We start from the raw sequence: 24,188 nt of genomic DNA on the forward strand, positions 1-24,188 counted from the left end.
AACCAGCAAGGATCTCATTTAGATTTGATGGAGAAGTCAAAAGCTTTTCAGACAAGCAAAAGCTAAAAGAATTCAGCACCACCAAACCAGCTTTACAACAAATGCTAAAGAAACTTCTCTAATCGGGAAACACAAGAGCAAAAAAAGACCCACAAAAGCAAGCCCAAAATGATTAAGAAAATGGTAATACGAACATACATATCAATAATAACCTTGAATGTGAATGGATTAAATGCCCCAACCAAAAAACACAGACTGGCTGAATGGACACAAAAACAAGACCCATATATATGCTATCTACAAGAGACCCACTTCAGACCTAGGGACACATACAGACTGAAAGTGAAGGGATGGAAAAAGATATTCCATGCAAATGCAAATCAAAAGAAAGCTGGAGTAGCAATACTTGTATCAGATAAAACAGACTTTAAAATAAAGACTGTTACAAGACATAAGGAGGGACACCACATAATGATCAAGGGATCAATCCAAGAAGATGTAACAATGATAAATGTTTATGCACCCAACATAGGAGCACCTCAATATATAAGGCAACTGTGAACAACGATGAAAGAAGAAATCGACAGTAACACAATAATAGTAGGGGACTTTAGCACCCCACTTACACCAATGGACAGATTATCCAAACAGAAAATAAATAAGGAAACACAAGCTTTAAATGACACGACAGACCAGACAGATCTAATTGATATTTATCCACCCAAAAGTGGCAGAATATACTTTCTTCTCAAATGCACATGGAACATTCTCCAGGATAGATCACATCTTGGGTCACAAATCAAACCTCGGAAAATTTAAGAAAACTGAAATCATATCAAGCATCTTTTCTGACCACAACGCTATGAGATTGGAAGTCAATTACAGGAAAAAAACTGTAAAAAACAAAAATACATGGAGGCTAAACAGTGCGCTACTAAATAACCAAGAGATCACTGAAGAAATCAAAGAAGAAATAAAAAAATACATAGAAACAAATGACAACGAAAACACCACGACCCTAAACCTATGGGACGCAGCAAAAGCAGTTCTAAGAGGGAAATCTGCAGCAATTCAATCTCACCTCAAAAAACAAGAAAAATCTCAAATAAACAATCTAACCCTATACTTAAAACAACCAGAGAAAGAAGAAGAAAACCCAAAGTCAGTAAAAGGAAAGAAATCATAAAGATCAGAGAAGAAATAAATGAAACAAACGAAGAAAACAATGGCAAAGATCAATGAAACCAAAAGCTGGTTCTTTGAGAAGATAAACAAAATTGATAAACCCTTAGCCAGACTCATCAAGAAAAAAAAGGGAGAGGACACAAATCAATAAAATTAGAAATGAAAAAGGAGAAATCACAACTGACACTGCAGAAATATAAAGGATTATAAGAGACTACTACAAACAACTATATGCCAATAAAATGGACAACCACGAAGAAATGGACAAATTCTTGGAAAGGTACAATTTTCCAAGACTGAACCAGGAAGAATCAGAAAATATAAACAGATCTATCACAAGTAATGAAATTGAAACCATAATTAAAAATCTTCTAACAAACAAAAGTCCAGGACCAGATGGCTTCACAGGCGAATTCTATCAAACTTGTAGAAGAGCTAACACCGATCCTTCTCAAACTCTTCCAAAAAGCTGCAGAGGGAGAAACACTCCCAAATTCCTTCTACGAAGCCACCTTTACCCTGATACCAAAACCAGAAAAAGATATCACAAAAAAAGAAAATTATAGACCAATATCACTGATGAACATAGATGCAAAAATCCTGAAGAAAATACTAGAAAACTGAATCCAACAACACATTAAAAGGATCATACACCATGATCAAGTGGGATTTATCCCAGGGATGCAAAGATTCTTCAATATACGCAAATCAATCAATGTGATACACCATATTAACAAATTGAAGAAGAAAAACCATATGATCATCTCAATAGATGCAGAAAAAGCTTTTGACAAAATTCAACACCCATTTATGATAAAAACTCTCCAGAAAATGGGCAAAGAGGGAACCTACCTCAACATAATAAAAGACACATATGACAAACCCACAGCAAGCATCATACTCAATGGTGAAAAACTGAAAGCATTTCCTCTAAGATCAGGAACAAGACAAGGATGTCCACTCTCGCCATTCTTATTCAACATAGTTTTGGAAGTCCTAGCCATGGCAATCAGAGAAGAAAAAGAAATAAAAGGAATACAAATTGGAAAAGAAGAAATAAAACTGTCACTGTTTGCTGATGACATGATACTATACGTAGAGAATCCTAAAGATGCCACCAGAAAACTACTAGAACTAATCAATGAATTTGGTAAGGTTGCAGGATACAAAATTAATGCACAGAAATCTCTGGCATTCCTATACACCAACAATGAAAAATCAGAAAGAGAAATTACGGAAACACTCCCATTTACCACTGCAACAAAAAGAATAAAATACCTAGGAATAAACCTGCCTAAGGAGGAGAAAGACCTGTACTCAGAAAACTATAAAATACTGATGAAAGAAATCTAAGATGACATAAAGAGATGGAGAAATATACCATGTTCTTGGATTGGAAGAATCAATATTGTGAAAATGACTATACTAGCCAAAGCAATCTACAGATTCAATGCAATCCCTATCAAACTACCAATGGCATTCTTCACAGAATTAGAACAAAAAATTTTACAATTCATATGGAAACACAAAGGACCCCAAATAGCCAAAGCAGTCTTGAGAAAGAAAAATGGAGCTGGAGGAATAAGGCTCCCCGACTTCAAACTATACCACAAAGCTACAGTAATCAAGACAGTATGGTACTGGCACAAAAACAGAAATATAGATCAATGGTACAAGACAGAATGCCCAGAGATAAACCCACGCACACATGGACACCTAATTTACAACAAAGGAGGCAAGAACATACAATGGAGAAAAGACGGCCTCTTCAATAAGTGGTGCTGGGAAAACTGGACAGCTACATGCGAAAGAATGAAATTAGAACACTACCTAACACCATACACAAAAATAAACTCCAAATGGATTAAAGACTTAAATATAAGACCAGACACTATAAAACTCTTAGAGGAAAACATAGGAAAAACACTCTTTGACATAAACCACAGCAAGATCTTTTTTGACCCACCTCCTAGAGTACCGGAAATAAAACCAAAAATAAACAAATGGGACTTAATTAAACTTAAAAACTTTGCAGAGCAAAGTAAACCATAAACAAGACAAAAAGACAACCCTCAGAATGGGAGAAAATATTTGCAAATGAAACAACAAAGGATGAATCTCCAAAATATACAAACAGCTCAATATCAAAAAAACAAACAATCCAGTTAAAAAATGGGCCGAAGACCTAAATAGACATTTCACCAAGGAAGACATACAGATGGCCAAGAGGCACATGAAAAGATGCTCAACATCACTAATTATTAGAGAAATGCAAATCAAAACTACAATGAGGTATCACCTCACAATGGTCAGAATGGCCATTATCAAAAAATTTAGAAACAATAAATGCTGGAAAGGGTGTGGTGAAAAGGGAACCCTCCTGCACTATTGGTGGGAATGTAAATTGATACAACCACTAAGGAGAACAGTATGGAGGTTCCTTTAAAAACTAAAACTGGAACTACCATATGACCCAGCAATCCCACTACTGGGCTTATACCCTGAGAAAACCATAATTCAAAAAGAGACATGTGCCACAATGTTCATTGCAGCACTATTCACAATAGCCAGGACATGGAACCAACCTAACTGTTCACCTACAGAAAATGGATAAAGATGTGGCACATACATACAATGGAATATTACTCAGCCATAAAAAGAAACAAAATTGAGTTATTTGTAGTGAGGTGGATGGACCTAGAGTGTGTCATACAGAGTGAAGTAAGTCAGAAAGAGAAACACAAATACCGTATGCTAACGCATATATATGGAATCTTAAAAAAAAAAAAAAAAAAAAAAAAAGGTACTGATGAACCTAGTTGCAGGGCAGGAATAAAGAGGTAGACATAGAGAATGGACTTGAGGACATGGGGTGGGAGGGGGAAGCTGGGGCGAAGTGAGAGTAGCATCAACATATATACACTACCGAATGTAAAACAGTTGGCTGGTGGGAAGCAGCAGCATAGCACAGGGAGATCTGCTTGGTGCTTTGTGATGACCTAGAGGGGTGGGATAGGGAGGGTGGGAGGGAGGCTCAAGAGGGAGGGGATATGGGGACATGTGTATACATATGGCTGATTCTCTTTGTTGTGCAACAGAAACTAACACAGTATTGTGAAGCAATTATACTCCAATAAAGATTTTTTTAAAAAAAATCTTGCAGAGACCATCCTACTACAAAGAATCGCTCAAAGAATCGCTCATTCACAGTAGGATGGATTTCTGACACCTATTGCCCTTTTTAATATTGTGACTGACTACAAAAGACATATCTGGGTTTTTTAGTTTTGGGCTTTTTTTTTGAGTGTCATTGTATCAGTTTTTTCCTTCTAGCAATATTGCAATGAAAAAAATCAGCAGAGGGCAAAATGACCACTAAACTCAGATACCAGGGGTTCCATTTCTGGGATCCTTCCTACAGTCACATGGAAAGAATCTTTTCCTTCTTCTCTACCCTTACTAGATTTCCTAAGTAAAACAGATGTGAGATAACCTAACATCAATATTCCACCCGTCAATAATTTCTTAGTCTTTTGAACTCTAAGCTTTTGAACCCAATAGTTGACACAATTCTTTTCTGATAATAGGATGCTAAAATTGGCTATGACACTGTCAAAATATCTTACCTAGTGTGATCATTTAAAATATGCCTGGGACTTCCCTGGTGGCGCAGTGGTTAAGAATACGCCTGCCAATGCAGGCGACACAGGTTAGAGCCCTGGTCCGGGAAGATCCCACATGCCACGGAGCAACTAAGCCCATGTGCCACAACTACTGAGCCTGAGCTCTAGAGCCCATGAGCCACAACTACTGAGCCCTCATGCCACAACTACTGAGCCATCATGCCACAACTACTTAAGCCCACGTGCCTAGAGCCCGTGCTCCACAACAAGAGAAGCCCGCGCACCGCAACAAAGAGTAGTCCCCGCTCACTGCAACTAGAGAAAGCCCACACAGCAACGAAGACCCAACACAGCCAAAAAAAAAATTTTTTAAATAAATTTTTAAAAAAAACCTTAAAAAATATAAAATAAAATATGCCCGAAATTCTTTGACCGTCCCCCCCCCCCACAACAGGTGGAGGCCAATTTCTTTCCCCTTGAAAGTGGGCTGGACTTAGTGACTCGCTTGTCATAAACAGAATATAGTGGAAGTGACAGTGTGTGACTTCTGAGACTAGGTCATAAAAAGGTATTGTGGTCTCGTCCTTGCTGTCTCTCTTGAATCACTTACTCTGGGGACAAGTTAGTGTGAGGACACTAAAGCAGCCCTAGGGAAATGTCCACAAGGCGAGGAACTAAGGCCTCCCACCAATAGATGTGTGAGTGAGCCACCTTCAAAGTGGTCCTCAGGCCCCCATTGAGACTTCAGATGATGGCAGACCTAGCTGAAATCTTGGCCGCAATCTCGAGAGTCTCTAAGCTAGAACCACCCACCCAGCTAAGCCACTCCAAGATTCCAGACTCCAGAAACTATGAGATAATAAATGTTTACTGTTTTCAAACTGCTGAGTTTCAGGGTAACTTGTTTAACATCAACAGATAATACACTTAAGATATTTTCTAAACTGAGAAGATAAAGAAAAGCTCTAACTGGGACTTCCCTGGTGGTCCAGTGGTTAGGACTCGGCGCTTCCACTGCAGGGGGTGCGGGTTTGGTTCCCTGGTCAGGGAACTAAGATCCCATGTGCTACGCAGTACGGCCAAAAAGAAAAAGAGAAGAAAAGCTCTACCCAATTGCTAGCAGAACCCACAGAACCCACTACTGCTGAATTGCAATTTAACAGGATTATGGTACCAATTCAATGAATAATGATAGAGGTTACTTAATAACTAATCCCTCTTGGTTTCCACGGTTCTGAGATAGATACTAGAGACTGTTCTGAAGCATTTTCTGTAAATCTTGGCTTAAAATTTAGTCTTGCGAGCTCAAGTGGTTTATGAAAGTTTAGTTGGAATGACAAGCCCTCTTAACTAGTAACCTAATACACTGTTCCAAATGCCTATGATCCCATTTTCTCCCCATAATTCATACTAATAGAGAACAACTGAAACTAGTCCCAACTGGTCAAATATTAACCTTATTCTTGGTCTTTAAGAGGACATGCCATTGGGCTTCCCTGGTGGCACAGTGGTTGAGAATCTGCCTGCCAATGCAGGGGACACGGGTTCGAGCCCTGGTCTGGGAAGATCCCACATGCCGCGGAGCAACTAGGCCCGTGAGCCACAGCTACTGAGCCTGCGCGTCTGGAGCCTGTGCTCCGCAACAAGAGAGGCCGCGACAGTGAGAGGCCCGCGCACCGCGATGAAGAGTGGCCCCCGCTTGCCGCAACTAGAGAAAGTCCTCGCACAGCAACGAAGACCCAACACAGCCATAAATAAATAAATAAATAAATAAATAATTTTTAAAAAAAGGAGGAAATGCCATTAACAAACACGCCTTCACCATACCCTATCCATAGGTTTGCCAGAAGTTGCTCCTCAGGCACTATTTAAACTTAGGACTGTATTATAAACTCATTTTTTAAATGTAATACATTCCCTCCAAGAGAGAGATCTGTCAGTGTGCTAACATTTCTAATGAGCACTTTTTAAAGTACTACTTTAGGGAATTCCCTGGCGATCCAGTGGTTAGGACTTGGTGCTTTCACTGCCATGGCCCGGGTTCAATCCCTGGTCAGGGAACTAAGATCCTGCAAGCTGCGAGGCGTGGCAAAAAAAAAAAAAAAAAGGACTATCTTAAATCTATTATTTACAAAGTTGTTGGAATTACGTATTTTACTCTCATTTTTTTCTGCCAACCTCTCCATCCACCCCTGAACAAAACTGAATTGGAAACAAATTCTTACCTGCAGCGGTCTCCGTAAATACAGTACCCTCGCTGAAAATACTTGCACACTACACCATATGGACTGTCAGAGAGGTCATGTGAGTATCGACAGTTATCTCCTTCCTTACAAACCCCATGCATGAAATACCTGTGAGACAAAGAACCACAAGTTGGTTTACAAGTCAGTACTCAAAGAATTCATGACCAATATATTCTAATAACACAGGAACACTATATACTAATACTATATTCTACTGTTATAGTCTATCTACACAAATACGAGACATGAACACAAAGAAAGTAGAACTAGACCGTATGACCATAAAATTATCCATGATGGTACCACAGGAAGGTTGCCTATAGATACAGACACCAATTTAAACTTTGAGGTCATCATTAATCTTGTCTCTGTGGGTTAAGTCTGACTACTGCTCTCATTTTACAGTCCTACAGAGGTAGCTTCTTGTTTTCCACTAACTTCAGCCATAACGGCAGCTCTATCTGCAAAAAAATCAAAGATAAGCAAGAAACAACGTAAACCTGAACGGGTCAGACTACTGTATATGTTTCAATTCTTCGAGAAACCATTTTAATTCTTTAAAAGCCACATGTGAAAATACAAGTAAAATTTGTTGCAAAGGTAGAGGCAAAGTGGAATCACTTTCTGTCCTTCATTTAGCAGACGCTTGTTCTGAAGGAGAACATGTGTACCTAACTAGCAGTTTCCAAAAACCAAGTATCAGAGAATGACTCAGTTTCTAAGAGGACCTGGGAATTTGCTACAAGTGCAACTTTTGAGACCTCACCTCAGACCAACTAAACTGGAAATGGGGCAGGGGGCCAAGCAGCAATCTGTAAGTAACTAGGTGGATCAGGGAAGTGATAAGGGTCTTTATTTTTTGTAGATAATCCTGATCTTGTAAAGTGGGTAGAACTACCACCACCCCTTGCATCCTCCCTCCCATCACTGACTTTGGTCTCTTTCTCTTGAGCAGAGTTATGAAGATTTCACGTTGGCAGACCATAACTGCCCCAAATATGCATCTATGTACAGCTGATCCAGAGTAAGGAAAAAGTGCCTATCTCCTGGGTGTGTCAATTATCTGGAGGTGAAAGGTAGAATAGCAGTAAGTGCACTCCACTTGTCCACTGGATTGAAGGATATATAGAAAAGAGACTCATATTTACCTAAAGGAGCCTTGAAGAAGGCTGCCCCAAATTGAAATGTGAAAGGTTCTATTCAAATTACTGGCACGGGGTTTCCCTGGTGGCGCAGTGGTTGGGAATCCGCCTGCCAATGCGGGGGACACGGGTTCGAGCCCTGGTCCCGGAGGATCCCACATGCCACGAAGCAACTAGGCCCATGTGCCACAACTGCTGAGCCTGCGTGCCACAACTACTGAAGCCCACGCTCCTGGAGCCCGTGCTCCGCAACAAGAGAAGCCACCACAATGAGGACGGCGCACCGCAACGGGGAGTGGCCCGAGAGTCCGCGAACAGCAACGAGGACCCAACGCAGCCAAAAATTAATTAATTAATTAATTTTTAAAGAATTACTGGCATTTATACCTTCTATGTGACATAGAAAGAAAAAATGTAACATCTTGGTGGAACAGCTATAATTATCAAGAAGATCCTAAACTGCCCTAAGGTTTCAGTCCATAACAAAACATAAGAATATAGTAGTAGGAAGTCAAATTCTAACTATAATTAACCTAACTTCAACTGTTATCAGGTTTAACTTAATCTAACTAGGTCTGAACTTTTGCTCAACTCCAGGGCAACTTTCTGCAAGCTTTGAAGCTGTCTGAGCACCACATAAGACAAATTTGAGTTAAACCACTTGTGCCAATAGGTACTTTTTGACTGCATAAATGAAGAGATTAACACTTAAAAAAACCCAACAACCCAACAAGTCAATAATTTAATTGTAATCACCACTAGTATAATCATGCTTCAAAGTATCTATAAAAGTATCCACAGTTGGTAATCGGTTATTCATTTTAAACAGTCTCACTGTTCGAATACAGTTGCTTACTTTCCCATCCCCAGTGGGAACTTTCACAATTCTCAACACAAGACAAAGCTGTCTATACCTTCAATATTCTTTGGGGTCAGCTTGAAGTCAGAGATGCACATACTGATACAGTTTTAAGGCTTGATAAAATACCTACCCCTAGAGATCTCAAACCAGTTGCTCCAAGGAGTTCAGCTCCCTAACACCTGCATTTAAATGTTCAGCAGGACGCTCTTCCTTAACACTTTTGCTGACACCTCACACCACTATTACTTTTTGACATCCACGATAGTAAAAACTGTTCCCGAGAATCCAAAATGAAAGAGTAAAACTCAGAGTCACTGGCCTAAGACAGTGTAGCATGGCCTGTTAGCACCTTTTGACCAAGAGCATAATACAGCAATGACCAAGAGCATAATACAGCAATGACCAAGAGCATAATACAGCAATGACCAAGAATGGAGAGAACAGAGGGGAGGATAGGCTGGAGAGCTAGGGAACAGATTCTGCAGGGCTTTTTAAGTCAAGTTATCTTAAAGCAGTAAGAAGCCACTGAAAGATTTTAAACAAGGACATGTCAGAATTAAATTTAAATTTTAAAACACTACATTAAACTGCCTTCTTCCAGGTGACGTGTCTGGGCCAGCTGATTACATTTATGTCTAGGGACTTCAGTTGAGTCCAAGTTTCAAGAGCCAGCAGTGGATGCAGCTACCAGAACAGTTAATACAATCAGGCTGCATCAGTAGTCAACTGTTTGGATCCAAGTAGTAATAAAAAGCACACAGTTTCAGAATTAGGAAGACTGTTTAAATTCCAGCTTTGTGACCCTCAGTAAAGCTATTTTGTCTTAGTTTCACCACTCTTTCAGATTTAAGAACTTAAAAAAAAAAAAAAACAACCACCATGCGTGCAGTAGCAGCTGCATAGTGTCTTTGCTGGCACTCGAGTTCATTCCCCCATCTCCCCTTCCACATCTCTTCTCTGCCTTGACTACATTTGTTTCCGACCACACACTGTAAGAGGTACACACTAACAAATCGGGTAAGAAAAGCAAGAGACCTAGATGTCATGCCATAAGAAGATTTTAAGTAACTGGAGTAGTTTGGCCAGAAGACAAAGGAATAGCCTTTTCCAGCACTATTCCTGGCAAAGTCAATACATGTGGGAAGCTACATCATAAACCTGGCTCAGCGTAAGGACTGAGAACTAGAACCATCCACCAATGAAATAAGTTCCTGAGGTCCAGAACTAGCATCACCAAAGGAATTCAAGCAGACACAAAATCACCTGATACTGCAGAATCAACAGAAACACTAGAATACAAGCCCTAATTAGTTACTGCCAAATACTAAGCATTATTTTACATGGTTGTTTGGTACATATGGTCTGGGTTTCTGGTTTGTTTTACTTGCCTTTTGTCGCTCAGTGATATTAACACTGTTGGTATAATTATAAACAGTCCTCACAGTGAAATCCCTTCTTGCCAACCCATGTCTAAGTCTAAGAGATTATGACATGATAGCGTAAGTTATAACCTAAAGAGGAAAAAAGGCAACTCTCCCAAGAATTTCTCCCCATTTTTTTTTTCTTTTTTAAATGCCACCACCAAAAAGCCATCATCCAAATTCACCTAATGCCAGTGTCCAGGCTGAGCTTGCCTTCAGTTAAAGGCTGGGCCATATGATTTCTATGGTTCCTTCCACCTTGAAGATTCTATGACTCCAATCAGACATTGTCCAGTAATAAAGACAAATACAATTGACTAGAATCCCCGACTGTTGTACCTCTTGGAAACGTAAGCATGGTTACCAAGATATATATAAGAAACCCCAACAGTAGCTTGTGAGGGTGTAAGAGAGCCACACAATACCCTCAAAGTACTTCTAGGCATCATAACAACCTGTCTGGGGATTTACAGAAATTACAGAATATTAATTAATTTGGCACTTAATCACTTAATCTGCTGTGAAATTGCTTACTGTTACTTAATTCTTGATTAGTACATGTACCCTATTTCTCAAACTAGATTGTAAATTCCTGGTGTTTAAGAACAACAGTTTATTCTGCTTTTTATCTTCTATAGTACCTGTACACATAATACTTAGATATTTGTTCAGTAAAAACTGTAGAAGACAGCTAGGTGTCATGGAGAATCATAGTGCCAGTAGCAAATTAATTTCTCTTTCCCTGGGCTGAATAACTTTTTCAATGCCATCCCATCAAAAAACACTAAAGTCTGCAAGCAATAAATTTTACTATGGATATCACAGCACTTGGATAAGGACTTTCTGGAAAAATTCCCTTCATTTTTAAGCTACACTTAAAGTTTTTGAAAAATCAAAATGAAAAAACAATTGGTTTTTGTGTATTATTTCAATACACTCGTCTACCATTGTAGAAGCACTCTGATAAAACAGTGTCTAAATTCAAAATTACAACTTGCAAGTTACAACTTTGTTGTTTTAACCCCCAACACTCAAGAAAACTAGAAAAAGCAACAGCATTTCTAGTTCACAGCACTAAATTCTAATAAAAGATATCAAAATGGCCTGGTGGGGGCAGCATAACACAGTTCCTTGGGAAAAGTATACCTAGGTTTTTCTTAAAAGCCGCGAAGATAAACACAATGACAGAGAATTTCAAGAGAAATATTTAGACAATACTAACCAACAAGAAAATACAGATGATTCTGAGCAACCAAAAACAAATTTCCAACATCCAAACAGCTAAGAGGATTATACCCTTGGTGAAGAAAACAGCCTTAGTCAAATTCCTAGATATAAAGGGGGGAAGAGGCACAAACTAGAACACTATCTTGAATTCTCTTCAAAGGAGATTTTGCTATCAAACACAAAGAAAATATTTATAATACAGTGCATTTCTGCATTTCCTTCAACTTCTAGCTCTATGTCTCTCGTTGTAAGCACTAATGCTTATTTACTGAATAACTGAATGAGATAGTCCCAGAAAGATATACACATGTTCTATTAAGTCCTTTGTCTTTGCTGATTTACAAAGGTCATCTTCTTCTTCTTAAGGAAAGCAGAGGAATCTTACAAGCACATATCAAAGCGGGTAATTTTAGGTGTGGATTTATCAAGATCAATTTAAGCATTTACTGAGTATACCAGGCACTGAGTAAAGCCCTACAGATACAATGATAAAACAGGGCCCCTGCTCTCAGAAAGCTCAAAGCTTACAATAAATAAATGAAGATATCGTATTTGGTATTCCCCTATTCAAGGAAGAAAGTTTTTTTTTTTAAACAGGAGATCGTGTTAGTACTTAGAACAACTGAAAACAATATCAAATATTAAAACCCAAGACTTATCAACTAGCCTGTGCTTTTTTGGATAACTGTCTCAAGCAAAAGCTACAGACAGCTTAATATGAAAAACAAAAACAATGGCACATCTAAGCCTGTATCTTATACATAATGCTTCTTAGAAATATTACTCAGCTATGTAAGTTTCTTAAATATATAAATCTATTGGTTCATGGGCAAGGAACTCCCACTGGTCCAGAATCCATCTGGGATATTTCAGAAACTCAAAGATCCTAAAGGTAGGCAAAAAGGAATGATTAGTCTGGCAAGCTGTTCTGAATTCTGATGACACTGGTGAGGAAGTAGAAAAGGGGAAGCAGATCAGGGAAAAGTGCCTAACAGAGGGGAAAGTAAAGTGTAGAAGTGACAACGCATTCTGGGCAGAAATGAGTTGAGCTCAGATACAGACACAACAGGAAAATAATGAGACAAGTAATATATAGTAATGTCAAGTTAGTGATGGGTATTCAAGGCTAAACTATATTGAGATCAGAGTCAGTGTGTAAAATCAAGGCACTGAATAGAGTTCTTAAAGAACCCACATATTAAAGGAAGATTAGTCTCAGTGTATACATAGATTGAAACTGCAAGATGAATGGCTAGAAAATTCAGGAATGTAAAGGTTACACTAGTCCCTTTATTTCTAAAAGAGTCAACTAGCACATATAAATCAACTGTAACATTGTAGAGAAAAGAGAAGTAACAGACTCAAATAATTGGTTCCATGAATAGGAATTTTAAAATTCTCATTCTTTGAGATACTGCATAAGTATTCTAAGGATCTACAGATGACTGATAAAAGAAGCCACCTAAAACGGCTTTTATGCTTTCTACATCCCGTTACTGAAAATAAACTTAATTAAACTTATCATTCATGCCTTAAATGTATCATGTTAAGCACTGAGAACGCTTCACTCTCGCTGTTAATACCAGGGCAGTGAGTTCTGTACATTAAGATTTTCAATCATTTACATATAAATTACCCCACCTAAGTGAAAACCGGCGTTTCAAGTGATTTTTTTCAACCGATTGAAAAACAAAAGCTTGTAGGCGCTTACTGATCACTTTTTAAAAATCCAAGTACAACATCCAATTAAATGCCCTAATCTTAAACGTACAGCTCGATAATTTTTTACAAGCGTGCACACGTCAGTATAACCGTCCTCCACTAATCACTTATTTTTTTTCCAAATATTTTCATCCGACATCCCAAACCAAAACAAAATCTCTCTCCTTTGGGAGCGACGAGCTCCTTGACTCCCTTAAGTAAGATGCGTGGATTTCAAAAGAGAAACCTTTAGCCGGGGAATGGGAACGGCAGCTCGTCAAATTTAAGGCGGAGGAGACGACCCCGGCCCGGCACTCGGTTCTAAGACAAAGCTCAGAACCGCCAACCTCGATAAACATACAAAGAAGAAATAACCAAAGCTCCTGCTCCGGGCGGGGCGGGGCGGGGGCCGAGAGACCCGAGAAGACTTTACAAACGGATGACACGGCGGCAGGGCCCGGCAGCCAAGCCCCCTCGCCGGGGCCCGCGGCGGCGCTCCCCGGCCAGGCAGGGTCGCGTGGAGGCGGCGGGCTCCAGGCGACACCGCCAACCGCCTTCTCGAACCGGCGAACTGGAGGCAGGAGCTGGGGGATCCGGCGACAATAAAAAGGAGGAAGGAGTCATCCTACCTCTCCCCGTGCGCGCTGCGCCGCTCCGCCGGGTGCGGGGAGGCGGCGGGCGGTGCGGCGGCTCCGCAACGAGGCCGCGCGCGCCCGAGCCTCAGCGGCCGGCGGGGGTTGACGCAGCGCGGGCGGGGAGGCCGCGGCGGCCGCGGGGACAGCAACGCCGGCGGCGGCGGCGGCGGCGGCAGCAGCAGCAGCAGCAGCAGCAGCACCGTCGGCAGCGGCTGCGAAACGCCGGCTCCCCTCCCACCTCCGGCCGGTCGCCCGCCCCTTCCTCCGGGGTCTCCGTCCCCTCCCCGCGCCCGGCGCCGGCCGCGCTGCGTCTCACCTGCAGGTGACCTGTTTAGTCCAGCCGCCGCCGCTGCCGTCGCTGCCGCCTCCCCCGCCCCCCGCCCCCAGGGACGGGGAGGTGACTGTGGGGGTAGGGGTGGGGGAGGCCGCTGCCACCGCTGCCGCTCCTGCTCCTGATGTTGTGGCTGTTGTTCCGGGAGCTGCAGCCTCCGCCATTACTGTTTATCCCACACAGCAATGGCGCCGGAACTTCCGGAATCACATAATTCCGGTCCGGCTGCCGGGAGGAGAAGGCGGCGAGGCGAGGAGTGGGGTGGGTAAGGACACTGAGGCGCCCGCTCGCTCCCCTCTGCCCCGCGTCGCGTCTCTGAGCGCTCTCGCCGCTCGAACTGCGGGCCGGAGCCCGAGCGCCCCCAGCCCGCCCCCAGCGCCCTCTGATTGGTGGGCGAGGCAGCTCCGCCTGGGAGGGGCGGGACGAGGGCGGGCTACCCCAGGTGAGGCCCACCCCCCCACCTACTGCCCCCAGGCTCCACATCCTGGGAACCAAAGTCCTCATTTCAAGGGCACTGACTTAGAGGAATGCGTCCCAGCATCGGCTGATGAAGTGGAGAGGCGGAGTGCGATTGGGGTCCTGGGTTTGAATCCAGACTTTCCTGGCTCTACCAATTACTAGCTGTACGAACTTGAGCTGGTTACCCATTCTATCTAGCCTCAGTCTCCTGATCTCTCAAATGGGGGTGAGAGTAGGCCCTACCACATAGGGTTGTGGTGAGGATTATATATGTGTGGCAATCACTGAGCTTAGTGCCTGGCCAGACTAAACACTTAATAAATGTCCTCTCTTATTCTTCCCATCAGAGGTGGGATCTCTCAACCCAAGAGAATAGCATGGTGGCTAAGCAAATGCTCTGCAGTCAGCTTGTCTCCGTTACCTCCAGGCTTCTCCCATTACTAGCAATGTGTTTTTGAGTAAGTTAACTTACCTCTTAGTGCTCCTGCTTTCCATCTGTAAAATAATAAATAATAATAATAATAATTTAAAAATAATAACTGTCCCTACCCTAGAGACAATTATGAAAATTAAATGAGAGTCCACTGTGATTCTCACTACAGTTTTAACTTAATAGATATTGAATAACAAAAGCTGTCTGAAATATCCCAGTTTCTAAGAGTTATTTCTAAAACTAGGAACATTAAAAAGTATTTAATCCTACTTTCTGATTAAAGCCCATGGTCCACACAGATGCTGCATATTAAATCCTGAGCAGTTTTTCATGAGCCCTTAAATTTGCTTTTCTATAGTCTCTCTACCTTGAGAAAGTGAAAATCCACCCCACTGATAATCAGACCACAATGTACCCAACAGACACAAACAAGGACAGTGGCAAAGCCAACAGAAAACAATGTTTCACCCAAGGCCACACCATGGCTGCGAAATGACTAACAATCCCCTTTTGAGTAATTACAGCTTTTTGCTATGACTTCCCCAGCCCCACTTCATTTCTCCCTCTGACCTCCCAAATAAGATTTATGAGACACCCAGTTTCTAAACTGCCCCACCTCACGACAGCACCCCAAACCAGAGCTGGTCTTTTGCTGTGTTGTTACCCAAAAAGAGCTTCAACCCTGTGAGAAGCCCCTCCCTATTCCCCTTTCCAAGATGCCCACATTCCACTCCCCGGTGGCCTCCCCTGCTGCGGCAAGTTAATAAATCTTTGTTGGACCACAGGTGTGTTCCTGGTAGTCTTTTTCTGTTAGGGTTTATCTGTTGTTAAATAACAAAATTTCAACCAAGTCAATTTTATGATCTAATTGGCTTTATTGAACAATTCATGAATTGGGCATCTAGAAAGGAGTTGCACTGAGCTGTAGAAAAGGAAAGTTTTTTAAAGGCTGAAAGGGGGCAGAAAAAGGAACTTATTAGCAAAGAAAGCATTGTTCTCCCAAAAGGAACAGAAGGGGCCTACTGGTCAGATCACCTCACCTAGTGCTGACCGGGTAATTCTAGGTTGACTGGTTAAAGGTTACATTCCTGGGGGGTTGAGACAACAATTAGGTTAGGTATTAAGTCTTGGTTTGGTGATGTGGGTTTAGCACAAGTGACTCCATTTGGGGCCTTCTGTCTCCTTTTTAACACAGTCAAGTGATAAATTGTGTTTTTAAAACGGAGTAGGAAAGGAAGTACTGAAACTTTTTTATGTTAAGAAAAAGGGTCATTTAAAACAATTATTCTATTTTAGAAAAATCCTCTTGTAAAGTATGGATTCTTTTTGTCTCCTCACTGCTGCCCTCACCTGGAAGCAGTGATGCTCGGCTCAGGGCCCTCAGTGCAGTCATATGAGATGGTAAAAGATCTGAGTCACAGAGATACACCTGGAAAGGCCCTGGGCCTCAACTTTAAGATGGACTGAGGATGGGACCCAGAGCTGTCCCCGAGACCCCATGTGCCCAGCCAAGCTGAGCTCTGAATTTTAGATCTTCCTGTTCAACCCTGCAGCCAAAGTGACTTTCTCTGCTCCAAGTCCTCCAAGGAGGGTTTCAATCAGGGTAAGGCTTTACTAGGCCCCATCTACAGACCTCATCTCTCTTCTGCCCCTTTTTCCCTTCTCCAGGAGCTCTGACCTCAAGCTTGTTACCAAATGCAAGTTTGTGTGCCCGAGGCACAGTGAGGCCAAACAGACCTAAACATCAGAGTTTGGTGCAGAGAAAGGTTTATTGCAGGGCCAAGCAAGGGGAACGGGTGGCTCATGCTCAAAAAACCCCAACTCCTCGATGGTTTTCAAGGAGAAGTTTTTATAGGCAAAATTTGGGGTGAGGGCTGCAAGGTGTGTGACTTTCCTCTGACTGGTTGGTGGTGAGGTAACTGGATGGTGCTCCAGGAATCTAGCGTTCAGCCCGAAGTTACCATCCTCCACCTGGGTGGGGACCTTAGTCCCTGCCGAAGAACTCAAAGGTATTGTTATGTACATTCCTTCAGGAAGAACCAGGACCCTGCCCCGAGGCTTCACTATTGTTTCTTGACTGCTCCTTCTTTGTTTCTGTATTCCCTCCCTTCCCTGATTAGCAACTGTTTGAATCCACCCTTTGGAACTCAGGGAATATCAAGGAGGCTGAATGAAGCTTGTAAACAAGAAACTAGGGGCAGGGAAAGGATTTGTACTTGGTTTCATGCTGACCCAAACACGCAAGTCACACTCTCACAACCTCATCATCTAGGCATTTCCTTGGCTACCTCCTCCAAGCTTTTGCCAAAACTCAACCAGAAATTCTCAAATCTCAGGGCTGGGGGTGATAAATTGGGAGATTGGGATTGACACATACACACTACTATATATAAAATAGGTAACTAATAAGGACCTACTGTATAGCACAGGGAACTCTACTCAATACTCTGTAATGACCTATATGAGAAAAGACTCCTAAAAAGAGTAGATATATGTGTCGACTAAAAAACTATTCACAACCTAAAAGTTGAGAGTTATGTTTTATTCAGCTGGAGTTTTTAGGACTTCAAGCCCGGGAGTCAGCGTCTCAAGTAACCCTGAGAAAATTGCTCTGAGGAGAGGAGAGGGGAGCTAGGATATATAGGAGTTTTGTAATAAAGGGCAGGTAGTAGGAACAAAAGATTACTGTTAATAAAAGAAAACCAGATAGCTCAAGTTAAGGAATTTAACATTTTTCTACGTATGGGAAGATGCAAGAGTTGGGCTCACTGAAATCATTCCTTTGATATGCACCTCAGCTGTCTGGGGCCAGTATCCTGTGTTTTCACGTCCTGAGTTTCCTCAGGGCTCACCACAGGGAGTGGCTGCAGTCTGATGGCTGCTAGATGGCAGGTATACTTTCCTTCCTGAGTCCCCTCAGGGCTCACCAGTGCAGCCTAGGTGCAGCTGCAACTGCTGATGACTGTGACAGCCTTTGTTTACTGATAATGGCAGGCAATATTCCATTTATCATAGGCATATGTATAACTGATTCACTTTGCTGTACAGCAGAAACTAGCACAACATTGCAAATCAACTATACTCCAATAAAAATTAATTAAGGGCTTCCCTGGTGGCGCAGCGGTTAAGAATCTGCCTGCCAATGCACGGGACACGGGTTCGAGCCCTGGTTCGGGAAGATCCCACATGCTGCGGAGCAACTAAGCCCGTGCGCCACAACTACTGAGCCTGTGCTCTAGAGACCACGAGCCACAATGACTGAGCCCACGTGCCACAACTACTGAAGCCCATGCGCCTAGAGCCCGTGCTCCGCAACAAGAGAAGCCACCGCAATGAGAAGCCCGCACACCACAACGAAGAGTAGCCCCAGCTCACCGCAACTAGAGAAAGCCCGCGCGCAGCAACGAAGACTCAACACAGCCAAAAATAAATAAATTAAATAAATGAATTTTTAAAAAATTAATTAAAAATTAAAACAATTTAAAGAAAGGACATTCTCAAATCTCAGTTTCTCCTCTGACTGCCTTTTAAAATATTGCAACATGTTTCCTCACCACCTCACCCCACCCTCCTACACTCCTAATCCCCTTACTCTGCTCCATTTTTCTTTTTCTTTCTTTCTTTTTTTTTTTTTTTGGCATGCAGGATCTTAGTTCCCTGACCAGGGATCGAACCCATGCCCCTGCAGTGGAAGCTGGAGTCTTAACCACTGGATCACCAGGGAAGTCCCTGCTCTATTTTTCTTTATTGCATAGTATTTACCTTCTAATTTACTATAGAATTTCTTGTTATTTATTTTTTAATTGTCTGTCTCTCCTAGCTAGAATATAAGTTCTCTGAGGGCAGGGATCTTTACCTATTTTGTTCAGATGTATCCCAAGTCCCTAGTACGGTGTCTGGCATATAGTAGGTGCTCAATAATATTTGGGCAATGGATGAAAGAATTCTCTGTTGTTAGAAAAATTACTATGCCTTGTTTCACCATCCATACCAATAGGAATAATGATGTTTTGTATTATAGGGAAACAAAATAAACAAAGAGTCATCTCTTTCTCTGGGAGAAAAGTTCAGCACAGGGCAATCCATTTACCTCCTCCCTCACAAAATATTTATTAGTGATTTTGATTTTGCTGGACCCGTGCTACCCAAACAGCCAGGTTACATAGGAATCATGAGCGGACTTTAGTGCCTGAACGTAGTAGCCAGGTGACATTGGGCAAGTTCCTGCCTAAGTCTCCTCACTGGTGAAATAAGGCCAGTGATACACCTTCCTTATAAGTATTAAATGAGTTAATATATATAAGGCTCAAGGAACAGTCCCTAGGTGTAGTAACTGCTAGGTAAGTATTTATTATTGTTTCCATTGATGTTGTTATATGATATTAAAACAGGGTTGCCAGATTTAGCATATGAAAATACAGGACGCCCAGTTAAATTTGAACTTCAGATAAATAACAAATCGAGTTTTAGTGTAAGTATATCCCAAATATTGCATGGGATACACTTATACTTAAAACATTCGTTGTCTGTCTGAACTTCAAATATAACTAGGCATCCTATATTGTATCTGGCAACCCTACATCAGAACCATACTTGATGCTTTTCAAAGGCCTGTCACTCCTTGTCTAGTTCTAGTCTCACAACGGGCTTTTGAAGTTGAGCAAGCACAGATTATTTTGCCCCTATAAATCTGAGCAGATGAAGTTGAAGAGACAGGCAGAGATGCTGTGCAGGATCACACAGCCCATGAGTGACAGAGCAGAGCTTGAAGCTTGAGGAATTGTAGCTGTGGGGCTAGTGTTCCTTCCCCAGCCGGTACTGGAAGTCAGGCTCTCCCCTAGGGGAAGCTTTTAATGTAAAAGGGAAGACCACAGACAAGACGCAATCCCACCTGTCGGTCTGTGCTGAGTGCTACAAAATTAAAGAAAGTATAAGAGATAAGGCTAGCATCGCGCCAAGCCGCTGTGGATTCTATTGCTGTGAGCAGATCTGCTTTGCAATCTGTGGAACAACCTTGAAAACCTTCGTGTGGGAATTCTAGTGCACACAATAAGCACCAGTATTAATCTTCCTGTTATTTTCTTTCCAAAGGGGCTTCAAATAATGATTTGGTCTCTGTAAAAACACTCTGTATTTTCACATAGGTCAGTGGTTCCCTGCCTTCTTCGGTCTAAGTATCCTCTCCGACAATTTATGAATTATCTTGTATTAGACGCTGTGTTAATTTTTGCTTTGTATAAATTTTTTTTATAATAATACAGTGATGTGAGTAAACATTTTTAAAAGTAGAAAAGGGCCTGACAGGGACTTCCCTGGTGTTCCAGTGGTTAGGACTCCAGCCTCTCACTGCCCAGGGCCGGGGTTCGATCCCTGATCAGGGAACTAAGATCCCACAAGCCGCGCAGTGCAGCCAAGAAAAAAGGGGGGGGCATGGGGGGGCGGGGGGGCATGGGGGGGCGGGGGGGCATGGGGGGGCATGGCAAAGATTCTTTGACTAAACTCTACTCAGGCTCCCCTGAACTTTACAATGAGGCCTCAATTTTTGGACTGCCGTGTTCATCTCTGCATCATCCAGTTTTAGCAAGAATCCTGTTAAATTGCTTTAGCCAGAATCCTCCATCGCACCGGTGCCGGGTCGAATCTGGGAGACGGAGTTTTGGGTGAAGTAGAAAAGGACAGTATTGCTTTGCCAGGCAAATGGAAACACACAAGGCTCCTGCCTCAAAAAAATGTGTGTCCCAACCCAAGAGGATTTGAGGAGGAGTTTTATAACAATACTTCAACGGTGGGGTTGCTGACAAGATGAGGGTGTGGGCAGGGTCTCAGGGTCTCCTAATCTTGATGAGCTTCTCTGGTCCCTTTAATCTTGCCTCAGGTGGTTTCTCGGCAGCTCCTCCCTTGATTAGCAACGTTCGAATCTGCCCTTTGGAACTCAGGAAAGGTCATGGAGGCTGGAGTCTTGCCTACAAGAAAAGGGGGACAAAAAAAGGCTTCCGTGCCCAGGATCCCATAACCCCACCCCCGTTTCACTAAGCACTGGACCACCAGGGAATTCCTCTCTCTCTCTTTTTTTAAATGGAAGTAGGGTTGATTTACAATTATTTGCCATTCCTCTTAATCCTCATAAGTTTAAGAGATACTTTATTTCCTTTTCTGTCTATTCACAACCTTTGCCCATTTTTCTCTTAGATCATTTGTAAGTGGAATTAGGGAAATTAGCATTTTGTTTCTCATGGACTGCAAATATGTTTCTCAGTTTGTTGTTGTGTTCTGATTTTCCTTGTGATTTTTGCCATGTGGATTTTTTTTTTTAAATGCAGTCTAATTCTATGTTTTCTGGATTTTGTATCATAGTTATAAAAGTCTTCCCCACCCCAAGGTTGTTAAAGTATTCACCCGTGTGTTTTTTTCCTAGTAATTTTATGCTTTGATTTACTACATTTAAATTTATGATCCTTTTGTGATTTGTCCGGGCACAAGGTGTTAGGTGTGACAGCTTTGATTTTTCCCAGATGGTTACCCAGTTGTCTCAACGCCATTTATTGAATAGTTCATCTTTTCTCCACTGACTTGAGATGCCATCTTTATGGCATATTAAATTCTTTTTTTAAAAATTTTAATAGTGTTCATTTCTTTTTTTTTTCCCTTAAGAAATTTATTTATTTTTGGTTGCATTGGGTCTTCATTGCTGCGCGCGGGCTTTCTTCAGTTACGGTGCGCGGGCTTCTCATTGCGGCGGCTTCTCTTGTTGCGGAGCACCGGCTCTGGGCGTGCGGGCTTCAGTAGTTGTGGCTCACGGGCTTAGTTGCTCCGCAGCATGTGGGATCTTCCCGGACCAGGGCTCGAACCCGTGTCCCCTGCATTGGCAGGAGGATTCTTAACCACTGCGCCACCAGGGAAGCCCGTCTTTTTATTCTCTTAACAGTATCTTTTGAAAAGCAGAAGTTTTTAACTTTGATGGAGTCCAATTTGTAATTTTTTTTTTTTTTGGCTTATGCACCAGGGAAGTCCCATATTAAATTCTTATACTCAAGTCTGTTTGTGAACTTTCTGTTCTCTTTATTTAAATCCCAGTGCTGTATATTATTGAAGGTATATAATATCTGCTAGCACCATCTTACTTTTTTTTTCCAGAAAAGTTCTCACTTTATCTTTTACATATGAAATTTAGAATCTGATTGTCTAATTTTTAAAATCCTGTTATTTTTATTTTTAACATTAAACATTTTGCCCTACCCCTCCCACAATCTGCACAGAATGCTTGGAGCTCTTTGTCCTCAGCTTTAGCTCAGTGCCTGGCCCAAAATCTTTGTTGAGTAAACAAATGAATAGATAAACCAATGGACAGATGTAGGAATGAATGCAAATTTAGGTTTGTGCTGGCTTACCCTAGTGCGAAGCTCCCCTCCCCCACTCTAAAGGACAAGAGCTAAGGTCTTAGGAAAAAAATTAGGAAAACTTGTAGCAAACTCAGTGCCTCCTCTTTAAATGGCCTGGTGTCTCAGCCCTTCGCGCACTCCCACACCCCCAAGCCTTTGTGCAGGCCAAATAGCTTTTCCAGTTTGAGGGCTTTCTTTTAAGCAGGGAGCAAAAAATGCTAATAATGTTTCCAGTTTCCATTCTTGCCCTTGCTAGGAGTGTGAGCTGTAATCTCCAAAAGTACAAAAAGGCCTGGGGACAGCCCTAGGGGTGGGTGGGAAAAAGATCAACTAGATTTGAGAAAAGTAAGCATTTAAAGTATCAAGAAGTTAGAAAAATCTTACCTGCTTTAACCTTTACTTTCTAGGGGGTGTGTGTGTGTATATGTGTATGTGTTTTAGCCATTAGAGTAAATGCTACTCTCTCTTCTGCCCTAGTGAAACCAAGGTTTCTAGGAAAGAGAGGCTGGAGAGGGCAGCCTAATCTCCGTAGGAATTATCTATTTCAAAAGACTTCTTGAGTCCAGACTAAGAAATGGGTGCTGAGAATGAATTTAAGAATTCCCTAGGCTGGGATTAACAGATACACACTACTATGTATAAAATAGATAACCAACAAGGGCCTACTGTATAGCACAGGGAACTATACTCAATATTACATAATAATCTATGAGGGAAAATAATCTAAAAAAGAATATATATATGTGTGTGTATATATATATGTAAATAGCTGTGCTGTACACCTGAAACTCACACGATATTGTAAATCAATTTAAAAAAAAAAGAATTCCTTAGCCTTATTTGGTTAAAAAACAGAATTTTGTTTGTTTGTTTGTCTTTTTAAGAAAAAGCCTCTTCCGGGTACAGTCTAAATGGGCCACAGTCTTAGGATGATGGCATCAGTGAATGTATTCACTTATTCATTCATTTAGATAGGGTCATCAGGGAAGGCTTTTCTTTTCTTTCTTTCTTTTTTTTAAATAAATTTATTTATTTATTTTTGGCTGCGTTGGGCCTTCACTGCTGCGCAGGCTTTCTCTAGTTGCGGCGAGCGGAGGCTACACTTCGTTGCTTTATGCGGGCTTCTCATTAAGGTGGCTTCTCTTGTTGCAGAGCATGGGCTCTAGGGGCGCAGGCACAGTAATTGTGGCCCACGGGCTTAGTTGCTCCGTGGCATGTGGGATCTTCCCGGACCAGGGCTCGAACCCGTGTCTCCTGCATTGGCAGGCGGATTCTTAACCACTGTGCCACCAGGGAAGTCCAGGGAAGGCTTTTCTAAGATGATATTTGAACAGACACCTAAAGAATTGGCAAGAATAAGCCAATTGAAAATCTAAGGGAATAGTGTACAGGACAGAGGGAACAGCGAGTACAGAAGCCCTGAGACGGGGTCATGCTTGGTATAATCCAAGAACTGCCAACGCCAGTGTGGCTGGAGCCCATTGAGCCAGGCTGAGTGTGGCCAGAGATGGGGCAGGCTGGCTGGGGAGAAATGGGAAGAGAGA

The 24,188-nt window shown here is 42.0% G+C and overlaps 1 protein-coding gene across 2 annotated transcripts in view; it reads right to left on the reverse strand.

Moving 5' to 3' along the window:
* The window catches only part of MKRN1 (makorin ring finger protein 1), a 29,388-nt gene extending 14,656 nt beyond the window's left edge, over positions 1-14,732 (reverse strand). The window contains exons 1-2 of one of the 2 annotated variants that reach the window (XM_061198815.1): positions 14,359-14,732; positions 7,034-7,162 (exon numbers count right to left, since the gene is read on the reverse strand). In XM_061198815.1, the coding sequence (XP_061054798.1) occupies positions 7,034-7,162; positions 14,359-14,537 (308 nt within the window). In that variant the 5' untranslated portion in view covers positions 14,538-14,732. Of the gene's footprint in view, positions 1-7,033; positions 7,163-14,036; positions 14,091-14,358 lie in introns of those variants that run through there. The other variant, XM_061198816.1, reaches the window with a different exon arrangement.
* Between the last annotated feature and the right edge of the window lie 9,456 nt (positions 14,733-24,188).

Source organism: Eubalaena glacialis, chromosome 8 (assembly GCF_028564815.1).
Source record: "Eubalaena glacialis isolate mEubGla1 chromosome 8, mEubGla1.1.hap2.+ XY, whole genome shotgun sequence".
Classification (NCBI taxonomy): domain Eukaryota; kingdom Metazoa; phylum Chordata; class Mammalia; order Artiodactyla; family Balaenidae; genus Eubalaena; species Eubalaena glacialis.